This window comes from Bufo gargarizans, chromosome 3 (genome assembly GCF_014858855.1).
Source record: "Bufo gargarizans isolate SCDJY-AF-19 chromosome 3, ASM1485885v1, whole genome shotgun sequence".
NCBI classification, from domain to species: Eukaryota; Metazoa; Chordata; class Amphibia; order Anura; family Bufonidae; genus Bufo; species Bufo gargarizans.
In genome coordinates, this window is record NC_058082.1 from 94,859,657 (window position 1) to 94,876,546 (window position 16,890).

Consider the following 16,890-nt stretch of genomic DNA (forward strand, 5'->3'; position numbering starts at 1 on the left):
GGAAGTCATTATAAAATCAGCGCCCCTTATTAAGTCATTGTATGTTTCGGGCTCGTCATCGTGTATGTGATCCTTAGGGCAGGGGTTAGGTTTCTCTTCCTATTAATCGCCTTCAGATATACTGGTCAGCATGCTGAAGAAGGAGAAGAGGAGGAACCAAGACGCTGCGGATGAGAAGAATGTGCCCAGCACCCCGCTCCGGCCCAAAACGGGGTCCACCGTGAAAGAACACTCTGCAAACAGGGGTCCACAGTCCCCAGCAACTCCTACTGTCAGAGAGAACCGGACCAGCACCCTCTACAGGAAGACAGGTGCATGACATAAACCCAGACGTAGATAGAAGATGTCACCTCCGGCTTGTAAAAACTGCTCAGATCTGAAAATAGGAGCAGTATTATAGCAGTTATATTCTTGTACATAGGAGGCAGTATTATAGTAGTTATATTCTTGTACATAGAAGGCAGTATTATAGTAGTTATATTCTTGTACATAGGAGCAGTATTATAGTAGTTATATTCTTGTACATAGGAGCAGTATTATAGTAGTTATATTCTTGTACATAGGAGCAGTATATAGTAGTTATATTCTTGTACATAGGAGCAGTATTAGTAGTTATATCTTGTACATAGGAGCAGTATTATAGTAGTTATATTCTGTACATAGGAGCAGTATTATAGTAGTTATATTCTTGTACATAGGAGCAGTATTATAGTAGTTATATTCTTGTACATAGGAGGCCAGTATATATAGTAGTTATATTCTTGTACATAGGATGCAGTATTAAGCAGTTAGGTATTCTGGTACGTGACATAGGAGCGGCAGGATTATAGTAGTGTATATTTCTTGTACGTACATAGGAGGCAGTATTATAGGTAGTTATATTTTGTATCATAGGAGGCAGTATTATAGTAAAGTTATAATTCTTGTACATAGGAGGGCAGTATTGAATAGTAGTTATATTCGTGTACATAGGAGGGCAGTATTATAGTATTTATATTCTTGTACATAGGAGGCAGTATTATAGGGCGAGATTAATAGTTCTTGTACAATAGGAATGGGGCAGGTATTATAGGTATTTATATTCTTGTACCTACTAGGGAGGCAGTATTAGAGTAGTTATAATTTTGTACATAGGAGGGCAGTAGTATAGAGTTATATTCTTGTACATAGGAGGTCAGTATATATAGTAGTTATATTCATTGTACATAGGAGCAGTATTATTAGCCAGTTATATTCTTGTACATAGGAGGCAGTAATATAGTAGTTATATTCTTGTACCGCGAGGCAGTATCTATAGTAGTTATATTCTTGTACATAGGAGCAGTATTATAGTAGTTATATTCTTGTACATAGGAGCAGTATTATAGTAGTTATATTCTTGTACATAGGAGCAGTATTATAGTAGTATATTCTTGTACATAGGAGCAGTATTATAGTAGTTATATTCTTGTACATAGGAGCAGTATTATAGGTTATATTCTTGTACATAGGAGCAGTATTATAGTAGTTATATTCTTGTACATAGGAGCAGTATTAGTAGTTATATTCTTGTACATAGGAGCAGTATTATAGTAGTTATATTCTTGTACATAGGCAGTATTATAGTAGTTATATTCTTGTACATAGGAGCAGTATTATAGTAGTTATATTCTTGTACATAGGAGCAGTATTATAGTAGTTATATTCTTGTACATAGGAGCAGTATTATAGTAGTTATATTCTTGTACATAGGAGCAGTATTATAGTAGTTATATTCTTGTACATAGGAGCAGTATTATAGTAGTTATATTCTTGTACATAGGAGCAGTATTATAGTAGTTATATTCTTGTACATAGGAGCAGTATTATAGTAGTTATATTCTTGTACATAGGAGCAGTATTATAGGTTATATTCTTGTACATAGGAGCAGTATTATAGTAGTTATATTCTTGTACATAGGAGCAGTATTATAGTAGTTATATTCTTGTACATAGGAGCAGTATTATAGTAGTTATATTCTTGTACATAGGAGCAGTATTATAGTAGTTATATTCTTGTACATAGGAGGTATTATAGTAGTTATATTCTTGTACATAGGAGCAGTATTATAGTAGTTATATTCTTGTACATAGGAGCAGTATTATAGTAGTTATATTCTTGTACATAGGAGCAGTATTATAGTAGTTATATTCTTGTACATAGGAGCAGTATTATAGGTTATATTCTTGTACATAGGAGCAGTATTATAGTAGTTATATTCTTGTACATAGGAGCAGTATTATAGTAGTTATATTCTTGTACATAGGAGCAGTATTATAGTAGTTATAATTCTTGTACATAGGAGCAGTATTATAGCTAGTTATATTCTTGTACATAGGAGGCAGTATTATAGTTAGTCATATCTGTCGTACATAGTAGGGCAGTATTATAGTAGTTATATTCTTGTACTATGGAGCAGTATTATAGTAGTTATATTCTTGTACATAGGAGCAGATTTAGTAGTTTAATTCTTGTACATAGGAGTCAGTATTATAGTAGTTATATTCTTGTACATAGGAGGCAGTATTATAGTAGTTATATTCTTGTACATAGGAGCAGTATTATAGTAGTTATATTCTTGTACATAGGAGCAGTATTATAGTAGTTATATTCTTGTACATAGGATGCAGTATTATAGTAGTTATATTCCTGTACATAGGAGGCCGTATTAGTGAGCAGTTATATTCCTTGTACATAGGAGCAGTAGTATAGTAGTTATATTCTTGTACATACGGATCGGCAGTATTATAGTAGTTATATCTTGTACATAGGAAGGCAGTATTGATAGTAGTTATATTCTTGTACATAGGAGCATATTTATAGCATTTAATCTTGTACTAGGAGCAGTATTATATCAGTTATATTCTTGTACATAGATCAGTATTATCAGTAGTTATATTCTTGTACTAGGAGGCCGTATTATGTATTTATATTCTTGTACATAGATGCTAGTATAGTGTTAAGTCTTTGTCAATGGATGCAGTATTATAGTAGTTATATTCTTGTAACATAGGAGCAGTTTAAGTATTCATATTCTTGTACATAGGAGCGTATTAATAGTAGTTTTATAATTCTTGTACATAGGAGGCAGTATTATAGTATTATATACTTTGTACATAGGTGCAGTATTATGTAGTTATATTTTGTACATAGGAGGCAGTATTATAGTAGTTATATTCTTGTACATAGGAGCCATTATGATGATTATATTCTTGTACATAGGAGCAGTATTTATAGTATTTATAGTCCTTGTACATATATCAGTATTATGTATTTATATTTCTTGTACATATGATCATTATTATAGTAGTTATATTCTGTACATAGAGGCGTATTATAGTAGTTATATACTTGTACATAGGGGCAAATTATAGATAGTTATATTCTTGGTACATCGGAGGCAGTATATAGTATTTAGATCTTGTACATAAGAGCAGTATTATGTAGTTATATTCTTGTACATAGGAGCAGTATTATAGTAGTTATATTCTTGTACATAGGAGCAGTATTATAGTAGTTATATTCTTGTACATAGGAGCAGTATTAGTAGTTATATTCTTGTACATAGGAGCAGTATTATAGTAGTTATATTCTTGTACATAGGAGCAGTATTATAGTAGTTATATTCTTGTACATAGGAGCAGTATTATAGTAGTTATATTCTTGTACATAGGAGCAGTATTATAGTAGTTATATTCTTGTACATAGGAGCAGTATTATAGTAGTTATATTCTTGTACATAGGAGCAGTATTATAGTAGTTATATTCTTGTACATAGGAGCAGTATTATAGTAGTTATATTCTTGTACATAGGAGCAGTATTATAGTTTATATTCTTGTACATAGGAGCAGTATTATAGTAGTTATATTCTTGTACATAGGAGCAGTATTATAGTAGTTATATTCTTGTACATAGGAGCAGTATTATAGTAGTTATATTCTTGTACATAGGAGCAGTATTATAGTAGTTATATTCTTGTACATAGGAGGCAGTATTATAGTAGTTATATTCTTGTACATAGGAGGCAGTATTATAGTAGTTATTTTCTTGTACATTTTCATTGCACTTGTATCGACAGTTTGTGCAGGTTTCACAGTTTGATTTACGTTGATAATTTTGGACCTTAATCCAGCTAAATGTATGGGTATGTAATTGAGCTCATCACTTCTGGTATATTTAGGGTTAGGTCTGGCATTGCTCACTTTCCTTTGGCCGTCACGGTGCCGGCTCTAGGTGCTGCCCTGGGTTTGCGGAATACTTTTTCTTCTTGCTCGTTATCTTATGAGAGGTAAATCCATGTTCATCTCTCGGTCAGAAACCTCCTGAGTTCATGGTGGATCACGTGTGGGAGACGGGGACAGAATAGTGAAGATGCAGTTTTATTGCTGCTCGTATAGCTGCCATGTTTCTTGGCTCAGAAAGGAGAGGTTTAGCTGGGGGTACAACTCTGTTCATCCTGATCCCTCTGGTTCATGAATTAGATGCTAAAGGTAAAATAAGCTGAGATTTGGTAGAGCAGGTGCCGGAGCCCTGTGTCCACTCCAGGAGCCCGCAGAGCCTCACATGCCACATTGTTATCCTAATAGTTACTGTAAGTTCATTATTCCTGTTTTATGAGAGGGATGCAAAAACGACAGTGAAGACTGACATCTGCACAAGGTATTATAATTAATATGGCTGGATATTCCACTGGCGCTTGTGCCCCGCTCCTCTATGTTTGGCTGCGGTATGGCAGCAGATCCACACAAACTGCTGCACACAACACGTAAATTATAGACCAATCTCTGATACCGCGCACTACCTACCCGGAATAAGATATGATTCCCCTGCTGAAAGATACCCGCAGTAGTACAATCAGTTTCCATTCCAAATTGCCTCACTGATGGTTTCTTTCTCTGCGGCATCCATCTTTCTCTAAATGCAGTGTGGGACTCATGCTGTGACGGGTCTGGTATTGTCACGGCCTTTGGTTTGCGCTGTGACACTGTTGCCACACTTGCGGTTGCCTGCGGCAACGTGTTGTTGTGAGCATGCGGTGGCAGTGTCTCGGCCTTCTGGGTGATTGCCGTGACATGGTTGCCAGGCATGCTGTTGCCGGTAGTAACGTGTGGCTTAGTTTGCTTGTGTGTGCATTTCTCCTTTTAAGTGGCTTCCGTCCTCTGTCTGGTGTTGGAAGGGTTAACTCCCTTCCTAGTGTTTTGTGAATTTGACACAATATGGCTCAATTTTCAAACGGATCCGGCCCCCATTGACTTTCAATGTAAAGTCTGGACGGATCCGTCTGCGGCTACTTTCACACTTAGAATTTTTTTTACAATATAATGCAGATGGATCCGTTCTGAACGGATCCATCGTCTGCATTATGTGAGCGGATCCGTCCGCCTTACCTGCCATCTCTCTATAGCTGTATGTGTTCCCCTCTCCTTGCAGCCTGGCCTCAGATAGAGACTCCTGTTCCTCCATGACTGGGATGAACAGGTCGTCTTTTCCCTGCTCCTTGGTGAGGGATTACCAGGGCGACTTAGGATCTCTAGGAATCCTGAGTATGAGCCGTCCTACCATCGGGGTCCGCTCATACGGTGAGGAGTCAGGGAGAGGATTAGGGACGCTGTAGGAGGTGACCTGCTCCCTTATTACTCCTTTTGGCCAGGCTGATCCCTTTTTACCCTTTTCACACCACACGGTCGGGGGTTTCCCCCACTCTCCGCCGTGACAGGTATCTAGGCTATGGATCGCGCCCCGGCCGGTGGCGCAATTCCATTTGTTCAGAAATGCAACTCACGCTCTCAAGGAGCAACTAGTGACGTCACTATGCAACTACGGATGGTTGCGAGTGCCAAACTTCTACCAACGCGTTTCGGACAGTGCGCTGTCCTTCATCAATGAAACTAGCTGGCAGACGGATGCCGCAGAGAAAGAAACCATCAGTAAGGTAATTTGGAATGGAAACTGATAGTACTACTGCGGGTATCTTTCTGCAGGGGGATCATATCTTATTCGGGGAAGGTCGTGCGCGGTATCGTAGAGATTGGTCTTTAATATTATACTTGCCGTTTCACATTTACCAGTAGGTGACACGTAGTATGTACATGTGTGAGTAGGGTCCTGAAAATCCGAAGAGGAATACCTTTTTTTTTATGATCGTTCTGCCTTTTCCACGTCGCCTCGTTTGCACCTGTTTATTGCACTTGACATTGGCGCTGTCTTGTCAGCCGCTCCGCTTTGCATATAGCACCTGAATCTGCTGTAATGTGAAGTGAAGCTGAATTCACTGCCCCCCCCCCAGGGACATTGAGGCCTCACCCCCTCGCCGCAGCCCCCGGACTTTTCTATGACGTCTGTTTTTATTTTATCCCAATAATAAAAAGCTTTGCTTGTTCCACCGCGAGCCTAGAAAATGGTCACATTGTTCTCCTTAGCATCGCAGCGTCGGCCCGATCCCTCCTCCAAATCCTCACCTGGAACCGTTCATCTTCCATGTCTCGCTCGGCCGCTCTGTGATGTCACAGCCGCCTTTGAAAGCACAGCGCTGTCACTCCTTAACCGCCGCCACTGACCGTTCCTGGACGCGCAAGGTCTTCCCCGCAGGACGTGTGAATTACTGAAGACATTTGAAGTTACGTTCACGTTTATTGTTCCGAATCCTCTGCCTGGAGGAAGGATGATGAGGATCCTCAGGGGAAAACCTCTATCGAAGCTGGCTTTTCACACGGCCATCTTTAACTTTTTTGCCCCTCATCTAAGTCACCAGAGAAGTGAAAAGTCTCAACATTTTGTGCAAATATTGTTTCCACCACAGTCTGCAAGTGACGAAAAGCTGTGTTTCTGTTCCGCATCATTGTCAAGATCTCTGCTTCCTTTTGTTAAATTCGAATATCTACTGTCTACATTCAGAGGGTGAAATTTCATCCTGAGCTCTTACATAGCTCGTTAGGATGAGAACATACAGTCCGACTTCCGAATCCCCCCGCCGTATGTTGAGCGTGATTTTACCGCAGGATCGTATGACCAGAGCGATGAGACCCTGTAAAGAGCTGGGAACTTGTGGGAGCAGCGCATGTTGTGGACCAGTTTTCAAATTCAAGTTGCAAGCAATAATTGTTCCCATTTCCTAACAGCAAGCAGAGATTTAGAAAATAGTAAAAGCTGAAGAGCCTTAACCATGGTAAATCTGTTTACTGGCTGAATCCCCATTTCCCGGCCACAGATGCAGCTGTGATACCAGTAAGGATCAGAAGGTCCATTCTTTGTCTTGGAGACCCGGAGAGAGCGTCCATGCTGACCCGTCCTCCTGTGAAAGTGCCTACAATGGGCACAAGAACATCAGAACTGGAGCATGGAGCAGTGGAAGAAAACGGCCTGGTCTGATGAATCAGGTTACATCATGTGGATGGCCGGCTGTGTGCGTCACTTACCTGGAGAAGAGATGGCACCAGGTGCACTATGGGAAGAATTCAGCCTGGTCTGATGAATCAGGTTACATCATGTGGATGGCCGGCTGTGTGCGTCACTTACCTGGAGAAGAGATGGCACCAGGTGCACTATGGGAAGAATTCAGTATGGTCTGATGAATCAGGTTACATCATGTGGATGGCCGGCTGTGTGCGTCACTTACCTGGAGAAGAGATGGCACCAGGTGCACTATGGGAAGAATTCAGCCTGGTCTGATGAATCAGGTTACATCATGTGGACGGCCGGGTGTGTGTGCGTCACTTTCCTGGAGAAGAGATGGCACCAGGTGCACTATGGGAAGAATTCAGCCTGGTCTGATGAATCAGGTTACATCATGTGGATGGCCGGCTGTGTGCGTCACTTACCTGGAGAAGAGATGGCACCAGGGGCACTATGAGGAGAAGATGACCTGGTCTGATGAATAATTACATCATGTGGATGGCCGGCTGTGTGCGTCACTTTCCTGGAGAAGAGATGGCACCAGGTGCACTATGGGAAGAATTCAGCCTGGTCTGATGAATCAGGTTACATCATGTGGATGGCCGGCTGTGTGCGTCACTTTCCTGGAGAAGAGATGGCACCAGGTGCACTATGGGAAGAATTCAGCCTGGTCTGATGAATCAGGTTACATCATGTGGATGGTGGCTGTGTGCGTCACTTTCCTGGAGAAGAGATGGCACCAGGTGCACTATGGGAAGAAAGCCTGGTCTGAGGAATCAGGTTACATCATGTGGATGGCCGGGTGTGTGCATCACTTACCTGGAGAAGAGATGGCACCAGGTGCACTATGGGAAGAATTCAGCCTGGTCTGATGAATTACGTTACATGATATGGACAGCCAGGTGTGTGCGTCACTTACCTGGAGAATAGAGAGCACCAGGTACACTATGGGAAGAAGGCGGCCTGGTCTGATGAATCACGTTACATGATATGGACAGCCAGGTGTGTGCGTCACTTACCTGGAGAAGAGATGACACCAGGTGCACTATGGGAAGAATTCAGCCTGGTCTGATGAATCAGGTTACATGATATGGACGGCCGGGTGTGTGTGCGTCACTTACCTGGAGAAGAGATGGCAGCAGGTGCACTATGGGAAGAATTCAGCCTGGTCTGATGAATCAGGTTACATGATATGGACAGCCAGGTGTGTGCGTCACTTACCTGGAGAAGAGATGACACCAGGTGCACTATGAGGGGAAGATGACCTGGTCTGATGAATCACGTTACATGATATGGACGGCCGGGTGTGTGTGTGTCACTTACCTGGAGAAGAGATGGCACCAGGTGCACTATTAGGGGAAGATGACCTGGTCTGATGAATCACGTTACATGATATGGACGGCCGGGTGTGTGTCTGTCACTTACCTGGAGAAGAGATGGCACCAGGTGCACTATGGGAAGAGGACGAGTTGATGGAGGCCAGTGAGATGCTCTGGAAAACCTTGTATAATGGCATCATGTGGATGTGACATGTACCACCTACCTAAACACTATACAGACAAGTACCCCCTTCTTGGCAGCAGCACCCCCTGGTGGCAGTTCTCTGTATCAGCAGGATCAGCCTGGCCACGCTGCAGAAACCAAAAAATAAATAAAAATGAGGAACCTGACAAAAAGGTGGTGACTTGTGTCCATATTCCCAGATCTCAGTCCGATTGCCATCTGTAAGATGTGTGAAGGCCGCACCGAGCGACTTACAGGCCTGAGGGCCGATTCACACGAAGCATCGGGGCAACTATCCGGTATGAACGCTCGTTCCCAATAATTCACCCATGTAAAGATGCCCCCAAAAATTAGCAAAACGCACCTAGAATCTTCATTTGTTAACAGCACATCGATCTGTCTAAACCAGGGATGGGCCGCTGACAATATGCAAAGTGAATAGGGATGACCGAACCTAAAAGCGATCATTCATCCCCCATTTATTTTGGATCAGGATGTGTGAAAGGCCCTTTAACTTGAATATCATTGATTGCCGCACGTGAGAGGCCTTGTAACTGGACTCTTGAAGGGTCTTCTGTTAAAGTCTTGTGCCAGGTACCACAGGCCACCTTCAGAAGTCTTGTGGAGTCCATGCCTTGACCCCAGGAAGGGGGTTTTAATGTAATGCTGCACGGCGTCGGGGTCCCTGGATAGCTCGGACACCTGCATGCTCAGGCTGAGCTTGTCCTGCTCCCAGAGCTGCTGCGTGGACTGCAGGTAAGTGCTCGGAGACCTATACAGGGGAGAGATTATGGCAGCGCCATGTTTAGTTTCCAGGGATTTGACTGGTAAACCTTCTCCTTAGAGCAGGACTAAGTCAGGATGAATCAGTCTGTTCCCATTCACTGACGGCAAGCAGAGATCTTTTAACTTGTGAGAAAATAAAGACTATTATAAAGTTGAAGAAGTTTTCTGAGTGCTTGGGCATTATGTCAGCCTGGACGAGTCTATTGCAGATGATTCCTCCAGCATCTGTTGCCTCCCGGGGGCCCCATCACAGGAGACCCCCGCCTCCCAGTAATTATGTGTCACATATAACACCCAGCTCAGAGATAGCGTCTGATTGACGCCTCTGACAGATACGAGCTGAATGAACTCTCCCCCAGGTCTGAGAGCGCCAGTCTCCCTGTTTGGCCCCAGAGATAAAACTCATAAATATGTTTCAGACTATGATCAGATTTACAGCTTTGGCTGTGGACGGAGAAGATTCCACATTCCTCTTCTTACTTCTTATCCAGCAGCGGAAATCCTGAAAACCCAGTGGTCCGGCATCTAAAGCTATTCTGGATGATTGGAATTTACCATGAACTGTCCTCCTGATTGCCCAGGGTCATCTCCACCGGTCCTGTTCCCAACACGATATGGATCTCCATCCTAAAACGCGCAGGAGGAGAGTCTGTTCTCCATGTGCAGATTCCTCTTGTGCGCTCAGATACTAGAGCTCGGGTTGGTTTTGGCCCGTTCTGTTCCTGTTCATACTGCGTCTTCCAAAATAAGCAGGTGCAGGGAATTGTCTTGGACACAGGCGCTCCATTACTTCACCGCCCGGCGCGCTTCGAGTTCCGATCTCATTGATGTTTTTATATCCTAGTCAATAAGCTGGATTAACTTGACAAATGTCCAGAAAATGGCAGAGAATCAGAGATTGACTAACACTAAAGTGTCCCACGAGACCGCCCGAAAGATGATCCTCATTCAGAAAGCAGATGCATTGGACGCGCGAGAGCTGCTGTAATCGGTCCGACTGTCCAAATGAAACCAAACCTCACAGGAGAGAGAGAGCGGGGGACGCTGCTGAGGTAGAGCAGATGTGCCGCACAGGCTTCTGAGGGCAGGAGTATATCTACTGCCAGGAGAACTCCCCCCACAGCGGCGGCGGTCTACCAGACGTCCTGCGACATTAGACCACATTTGCCCCGCCCTTTATATATAGGAGGCACCCACAATCTATGGCATTTAAGTCAGAAATGGTACATATCACCCTCCTTCACCTTCTGCAGGCCACAAAATGAATGCAGATTACACACCAGACCCCCTAAACAAATGCAAACCACATACCAGACACTGATCCTTAGACTATACACCACCCCAGACCATACCCCCAATCAATATAGACCCCAGGCGGGATCTCCCATTTATACAGGCCCCAGACCAACCCCCCATATGAATGCAGACTCTAGGCCATTCGCCATCATCTGTGTAGACCCCAGAACGGATCTGCCAATTATACATATCCTAGAACAAACCCCTCCATTATTACACACTCCAGGCCAGACCGTGCACCACCATCTACAGACCAGACCTTTCATCATTACACCACCAAGATCTTTATAGACCCCAGTATAGCTCTATTTATACAAACACCAGAACAAACCCCTTCATCAGTACAGACTCCAGGCCAGACCCCTGATAAGTAGTGACCCCAGACCATACAGCACCATCTGTAACCCCATTAATATAGTCCCCAGACCAGATTTTCCATCTATACAGACCCCAGACCAGCCCCCCCCCCCCCATCTCTACAGACACATATCTATTCAAACCAGACCTCCCATCTCTACTGACACTTATCTATACAGAGCCCAAACCAACTCCCATCTCTATGGACATCTATCTATACAGACCACAGACCAGACCCCCCCCATCTCTACAGACACCTATATATACAGGCACTAGACCAGACTGCTCTTTTCAGACTGAAAGAAGCCCACACAATAATCTACTATCAAACCCCAAAACAGACCAAACACCGCCATTACAAGCATACATATCCTAGTGTGGCACCGCGCACCTATCTATACAGACCCCAGACCAGACCCCCCATCTCTACAGACACCTGTCTATACAGATCCCAGACCAGACCCCCCATCTCTACAGACACCTGTCTATACAAACCAGACTCCCCCATCTCAATAGACGCTCATCTATACAGACTCCAGACCAGACCCCCCATATCTATAGAAACCCATCTATACAGACCCCAGACCAGACTCCTCTTTACAGACTCAAAGAAGCCCACACAGTAATCTACTATCAAACCCCAAACAGACCAAAGACCACCATGGCAAGCATACCTATCCTAGTGTGGCACCGCACACCTATCTATACAGACCCCCTATCTCTACAGACACCTGTCTATACAAACCAGACTTCCCCATCTCTATAGACCCCAGACCAGACCCCACATTTCTACAGACACCTGTCTATACAAACCAGACTCCCCCATCTCTATAGACCCCAGACCAGACCCCACATCTCTACAGACACCTGTCTATACAAACCAGACTCCCTCATCTCAATAGACGCCCATCTACACAGACTCCAGACCAGACCCCCCATATCTATAGACACCCATCTATACAGACCCCAGACCAGACCCCCAATCTCTACAGACATCTATCTGTACAGATCTCAGACCAGATCCCCCCCATCTCTACAGACATCTATCTATACAGACCCCAGACCAGACCCCAATCTCTACAGACATCTATCTGTACAGATCTCAGACCAGATCCCCCCCCCCCATCTCTACAGACATCTATCTATACAGACCCCAGACCAGACTCCTCTTTACAGACTCAAAGAAGCCCACACAGTAATCTATCAAACCCGAAACAGACCAAAGACCGCCATGGCAAGCATACCTACGCTAGTGTGGCACCGCACACCTATCTATACAGACCCCCCATCTCTACAGACACCTGTCTTTACAAACCAGACTTCCCCATCTCTATAGACACCCATCTATACAGACCCCAGACCAGACCCCACATCTCTACAGACATCTATCTATACAGACCCCAGACCATACAGGCCCCCCATCTCTACAGACACCTGTCTATACAAACCAGACTTCCCCATCTCTATAGACACCCATCTATACAGACCCCAGACCAGACCCCACATCTCTACAGACATCTATCTATACAGACCCCAGACCATACAGACCCCCCATCTCTACAGACACCTGTCTATACAAACCAGACTCCCCCATCTCAATAGACCCCAGACCAGACCCCCCCACCTCTACAGACATCTATCTGTACAGACCCCAGACCCCCCCCCCCCCCCATCTCTACCGACCTCTATCTGTACAGACCCAAGACTAGGGCTGCACGATATGGGAATTTTGTGCGATTGCGATTAGGGCCCTAAAAATTGCGATAGCGATATGCGATGCGATATTTTAAGGGAATTGTGCTAGAGGTCTATTTGCTTGGATCTTCAAGGCAAAAGCACAGAGAAATTACTGATAATGCAGAAATGTAGTTATGCTCAACTCAAGATCTGGAATGCACAGTGTCTTTCAAAATAAAACATCTTTTACTAAATTAAATAACATATTTGCATTACTGCAAAAGTACAAAATACAAAACTTGCCCTATTCTTATAGCGCTGCACAGAACAGAGAAATAGAAGAACATGTGCTCATTACAATAACGACTCCCTCCCCGCACTGTAACTGACGTATCGCCGGCCGCGCTGTGCAGCATAGCGGCCGGCGATACATCCGTGTCACCCACGTAAAAAGTCAACCATCGCTTTATAAGGCGCACTGCCATTTTCCCCTCACTTTTTTTGGGGGAAAAAGTTTGTCTTATAAAGCAAAAAATATGGCAATACAATTGCAGCGTTTTTGGGTCGGCGATTGCGATATGGCGATTTATTGCGATTGCTTTGGTGATATATTGTGCAGGCCTACCCCAGACCGGACTCCTCTTTACAGACTAAAAGAAGCCCACACAGTAATCTACTATCAAACCCCAAACAGACCAAACACCGCCATGGCAAGCATACCAATCCTAGTGTGGCACCGTGCATGTCTGCGCCCCAACACCAGAGCTCGGCCTGATGACCCCCAATAGGACATAGAGTGCAGAGATCAGCTCCACAGTATTGGATATAGTACCTGTGAATGTCCCAGGGATCTTCTAGTCCCGCTGCATAGTGTGGACCATGTCATGTGGTATTCATTTAGTTACATTGTATCTCTGTGTATCTATCTCTTCTCTATCTTCTCTTTTCTATCTATCACTCAGTGGAGCAGGCATTTTAGTTGCAGATGGGAGATTTATGATTTTGGGTGATATTTTAGTAAATCCCCCTCCTGGCCGGATACGTCCCTCACAGAGCACACGCCCTCTTGTGGGATATGGCATAGCGGCTGTGGCCTCGTGCGGTGCCAGTGACGCTGCAGCCTGGCGAGGGTGGAGAGCGCCCTCTTCTCACAGCCTCCAGCGGTGCACACAAGAGGAGCCAACAATGAGACCTCTTGTACTTATGATTACAATTCTTCATCCATATTCCAGATCAATTCCCCAAAAAATAATCTTTAGGAAATAGAACTCCTATGATAAGAATTAAATTCATCCAGTGTTTACTGTAAATCTGGCATTTTATTCATGAACCAGGAAGGTGAGCATGAACATAACTGTGTATGTGGACTGCGAGCTTATTGGAGGGGACCTTACACCCCCTCATCTATGCATGTGCCTCGTGACCCCCACGACATCCATCCAGCTCAGAGGGCGCTCGGTCTGTGCAGGACATGTGATTTCTGGCACCACAAGGCAGCACTCCGCTCATGGTGCGGGGGCTGAGCTGGGTGGGTCTGGTAACAGCTTCTGTGGCTTTGACTTGTATCCATCATCTCCAGCCTCTGCCAGGCTTACCAGCCTGACACCGCGCCCGGAGCGTCTCCCTCTACCCCCTCATCACAGCATTGCTCACTTTCTCCAGTTCATACGGAAATACTGTGAAAATATCCAAATTCTAAATACCAACACATGGATCAAACTGCAAGTGTCCTAACAATCCCAAAGTCTCCTGCTCTGCTATGTGCGTCCACAGGATCGATGATCTATTACATTATTTATAAACATAGGAGCAGTATTATAGTAGTTATAGTCTTGTACATAGGAGCAGTATTATAGTAGTTATATTCCTGTACATAGGAGCAGTATTATAGTAGTTATATTCTTGTACATAGGAGCAGTATTATAGAAGTTATATTCTTGTATATAGGAGCAGTGTTATAGTAGTTATATTCTTGTACATAGGAGCAGTATTATAGCAGTTATATTCTTGTATATAGGAGCAGTATTATATAGTAGTTATATTCTTGTACAGAGGAGGCAGTATTATAGTAGTTATATTCTTGTACAGAGGAGGCAGTATTATAGTAGTTATATTCTTGTACATAGGAGGCAGTATTGTAGTAGTTATATTCTTGTACATAGGAGCAGTATTATAGTAGTTACATTCTTGTATATAGGAGGCAGTATTATAGTAGTTATATTCTTGTACATAGGAGGCAGTATTATAGTAGTTATATTCTTGTACATAGGAGGCAGTATTATAGTAGTTATATTCTTGTACATAGGAGCAGTATTTTAGTAGTTATATTCTTGTACATAGGAGGCAGTATTATAGTAGTTATATTCTTGTACATAGGAGCAGTATTATAGTAGTTATATTCTTGTACATAGGAGGCAGTATTATAGTAGTTATATTCTTGTATATAGGAGCAGTATTATAGTAGTTATATTCTTGTACATAGGAGGCAGTATTGTAGTAGTTATATTCTTGTACATAGGAGCAGTATTATAGTAGTTATATTCTTGTATATAGGAGGCAGATTAAAGTAGTTATATTCTTGTATATAGGAGCAGTATTATAGTAGTTATATTCTTGTAACATAGGAGGCAGTATTATAGTAGTTATATTCTTGTACATAGGGGGCAGTATTATAGTAGTTATATTCTTGTATATAGGAGGCAGTATTGTAGTAGTTATATTCTTGTACATAGGAGCAGTATTATAGTAGTTATATTCTTGTATATAGGAGGCAGTATTATAGTAGTTATATTCTTGTACATAGGAGGCAGTATTGTAGTAGTTATATTCTTGTACATAGGAGCAGTATTATAGTAGTTATATTCTTGTACATAGGAGGCAGTATTGTAGTAGTTATATTCTTGTACATAGGAGGCAGTAGTATAGTATTTATATTCGTGTACATAGGAAGGCAGTATTATAGTAGTTATATTCTTGTATATAGGAGCAGTATTATGAGTAGTTATATTCTTGTACATAGGAGGCAGTATTGTAGTAGTTATATTCTTGTACATAGGAGCAGTATTATATAGTAGTTATATTCTTGTACAGAGGAGGCAGTATTATAGTAGTTATATTCTTGTACAGAGGAGGCAGTATTATAGTAGTTATATTCTTGTACATAGGAGGCAGTATTGTAGTAGTTATATTCTTGTACATAGGAGCAGTATTATAGTAGTTACCTTCTTGTACATAGGGGGCAGTATTATAGTAGTTAATTCTTGTATAATAGGAGGCAGTATTATAGTAGTTATATTCTTGTACATAGGAGGCAGTATTATAGTAGTTATATTCTTGTACATAGGAGGCAGTATTATAGTAGTTATATTCTTGTACATAGGAGCAGTATTTTAGTAGTTATATTCTTGTACATAGGAGGCAGTATTATAGTAGTTATATCTTGTACATAGGAGCAGTATTATAGTAGTTATATTCTTGTACATAGGAGGCAGTATTAGTAGTTATATTCTTGTATAGTAGGAGCAGTATTATAGTAGTTATATTCTTGTACATAGGAGGTATTGTAGTAGTTATATTCTTGTACATAGGAGTATTATAGTAGTTATATTCTTGTATATAGGAGGCAGTATTATAGTAGTTATATTCTTGTACATAGGAGCAGTATTATAGTAGTTATATTCTTGTACATAGGAGGCAGTATTATAGTAGTTATATTCTTGTACATAGGGGCAGTATTAGTAGTTATATTCTTGTATATAGGAGCAGTATTGTAGTAGTTATATTCTTGTACATAGGAGCAGTATTATAGTAGTTATATTCTTGTACATAGGAGCAGTATTATAGTAGTTATATTCTTGTA

At 42.4% G+C, this 16,890-nt stretch overlaps 1 protein-coding gene across 4 annotated transcripts in view; it reads left to right on the plus strand.

Annotated features, from left to right (window-relative positions):
* KIF6 (kinesin family member 6) overlaps positions 1–16,890 on the plus strand; it is a 142,287-nt gene that overhangs the window by 51,780 nt on the left and 73,617 nt on the right. For all 4 annotated transcript variants that reach the window (XM_044286581.1, XM_044286584.1, XM_044286582.1 and 1 more), the window contains one exon: positions 117–311. In XM_044286581.1, the coding sequence (XP_044142516.1) occupies positions 117–311 (195 nt within the window). The remainder of the gene's footprint in view (positions 1–116; positions 312–16,890) is intronic.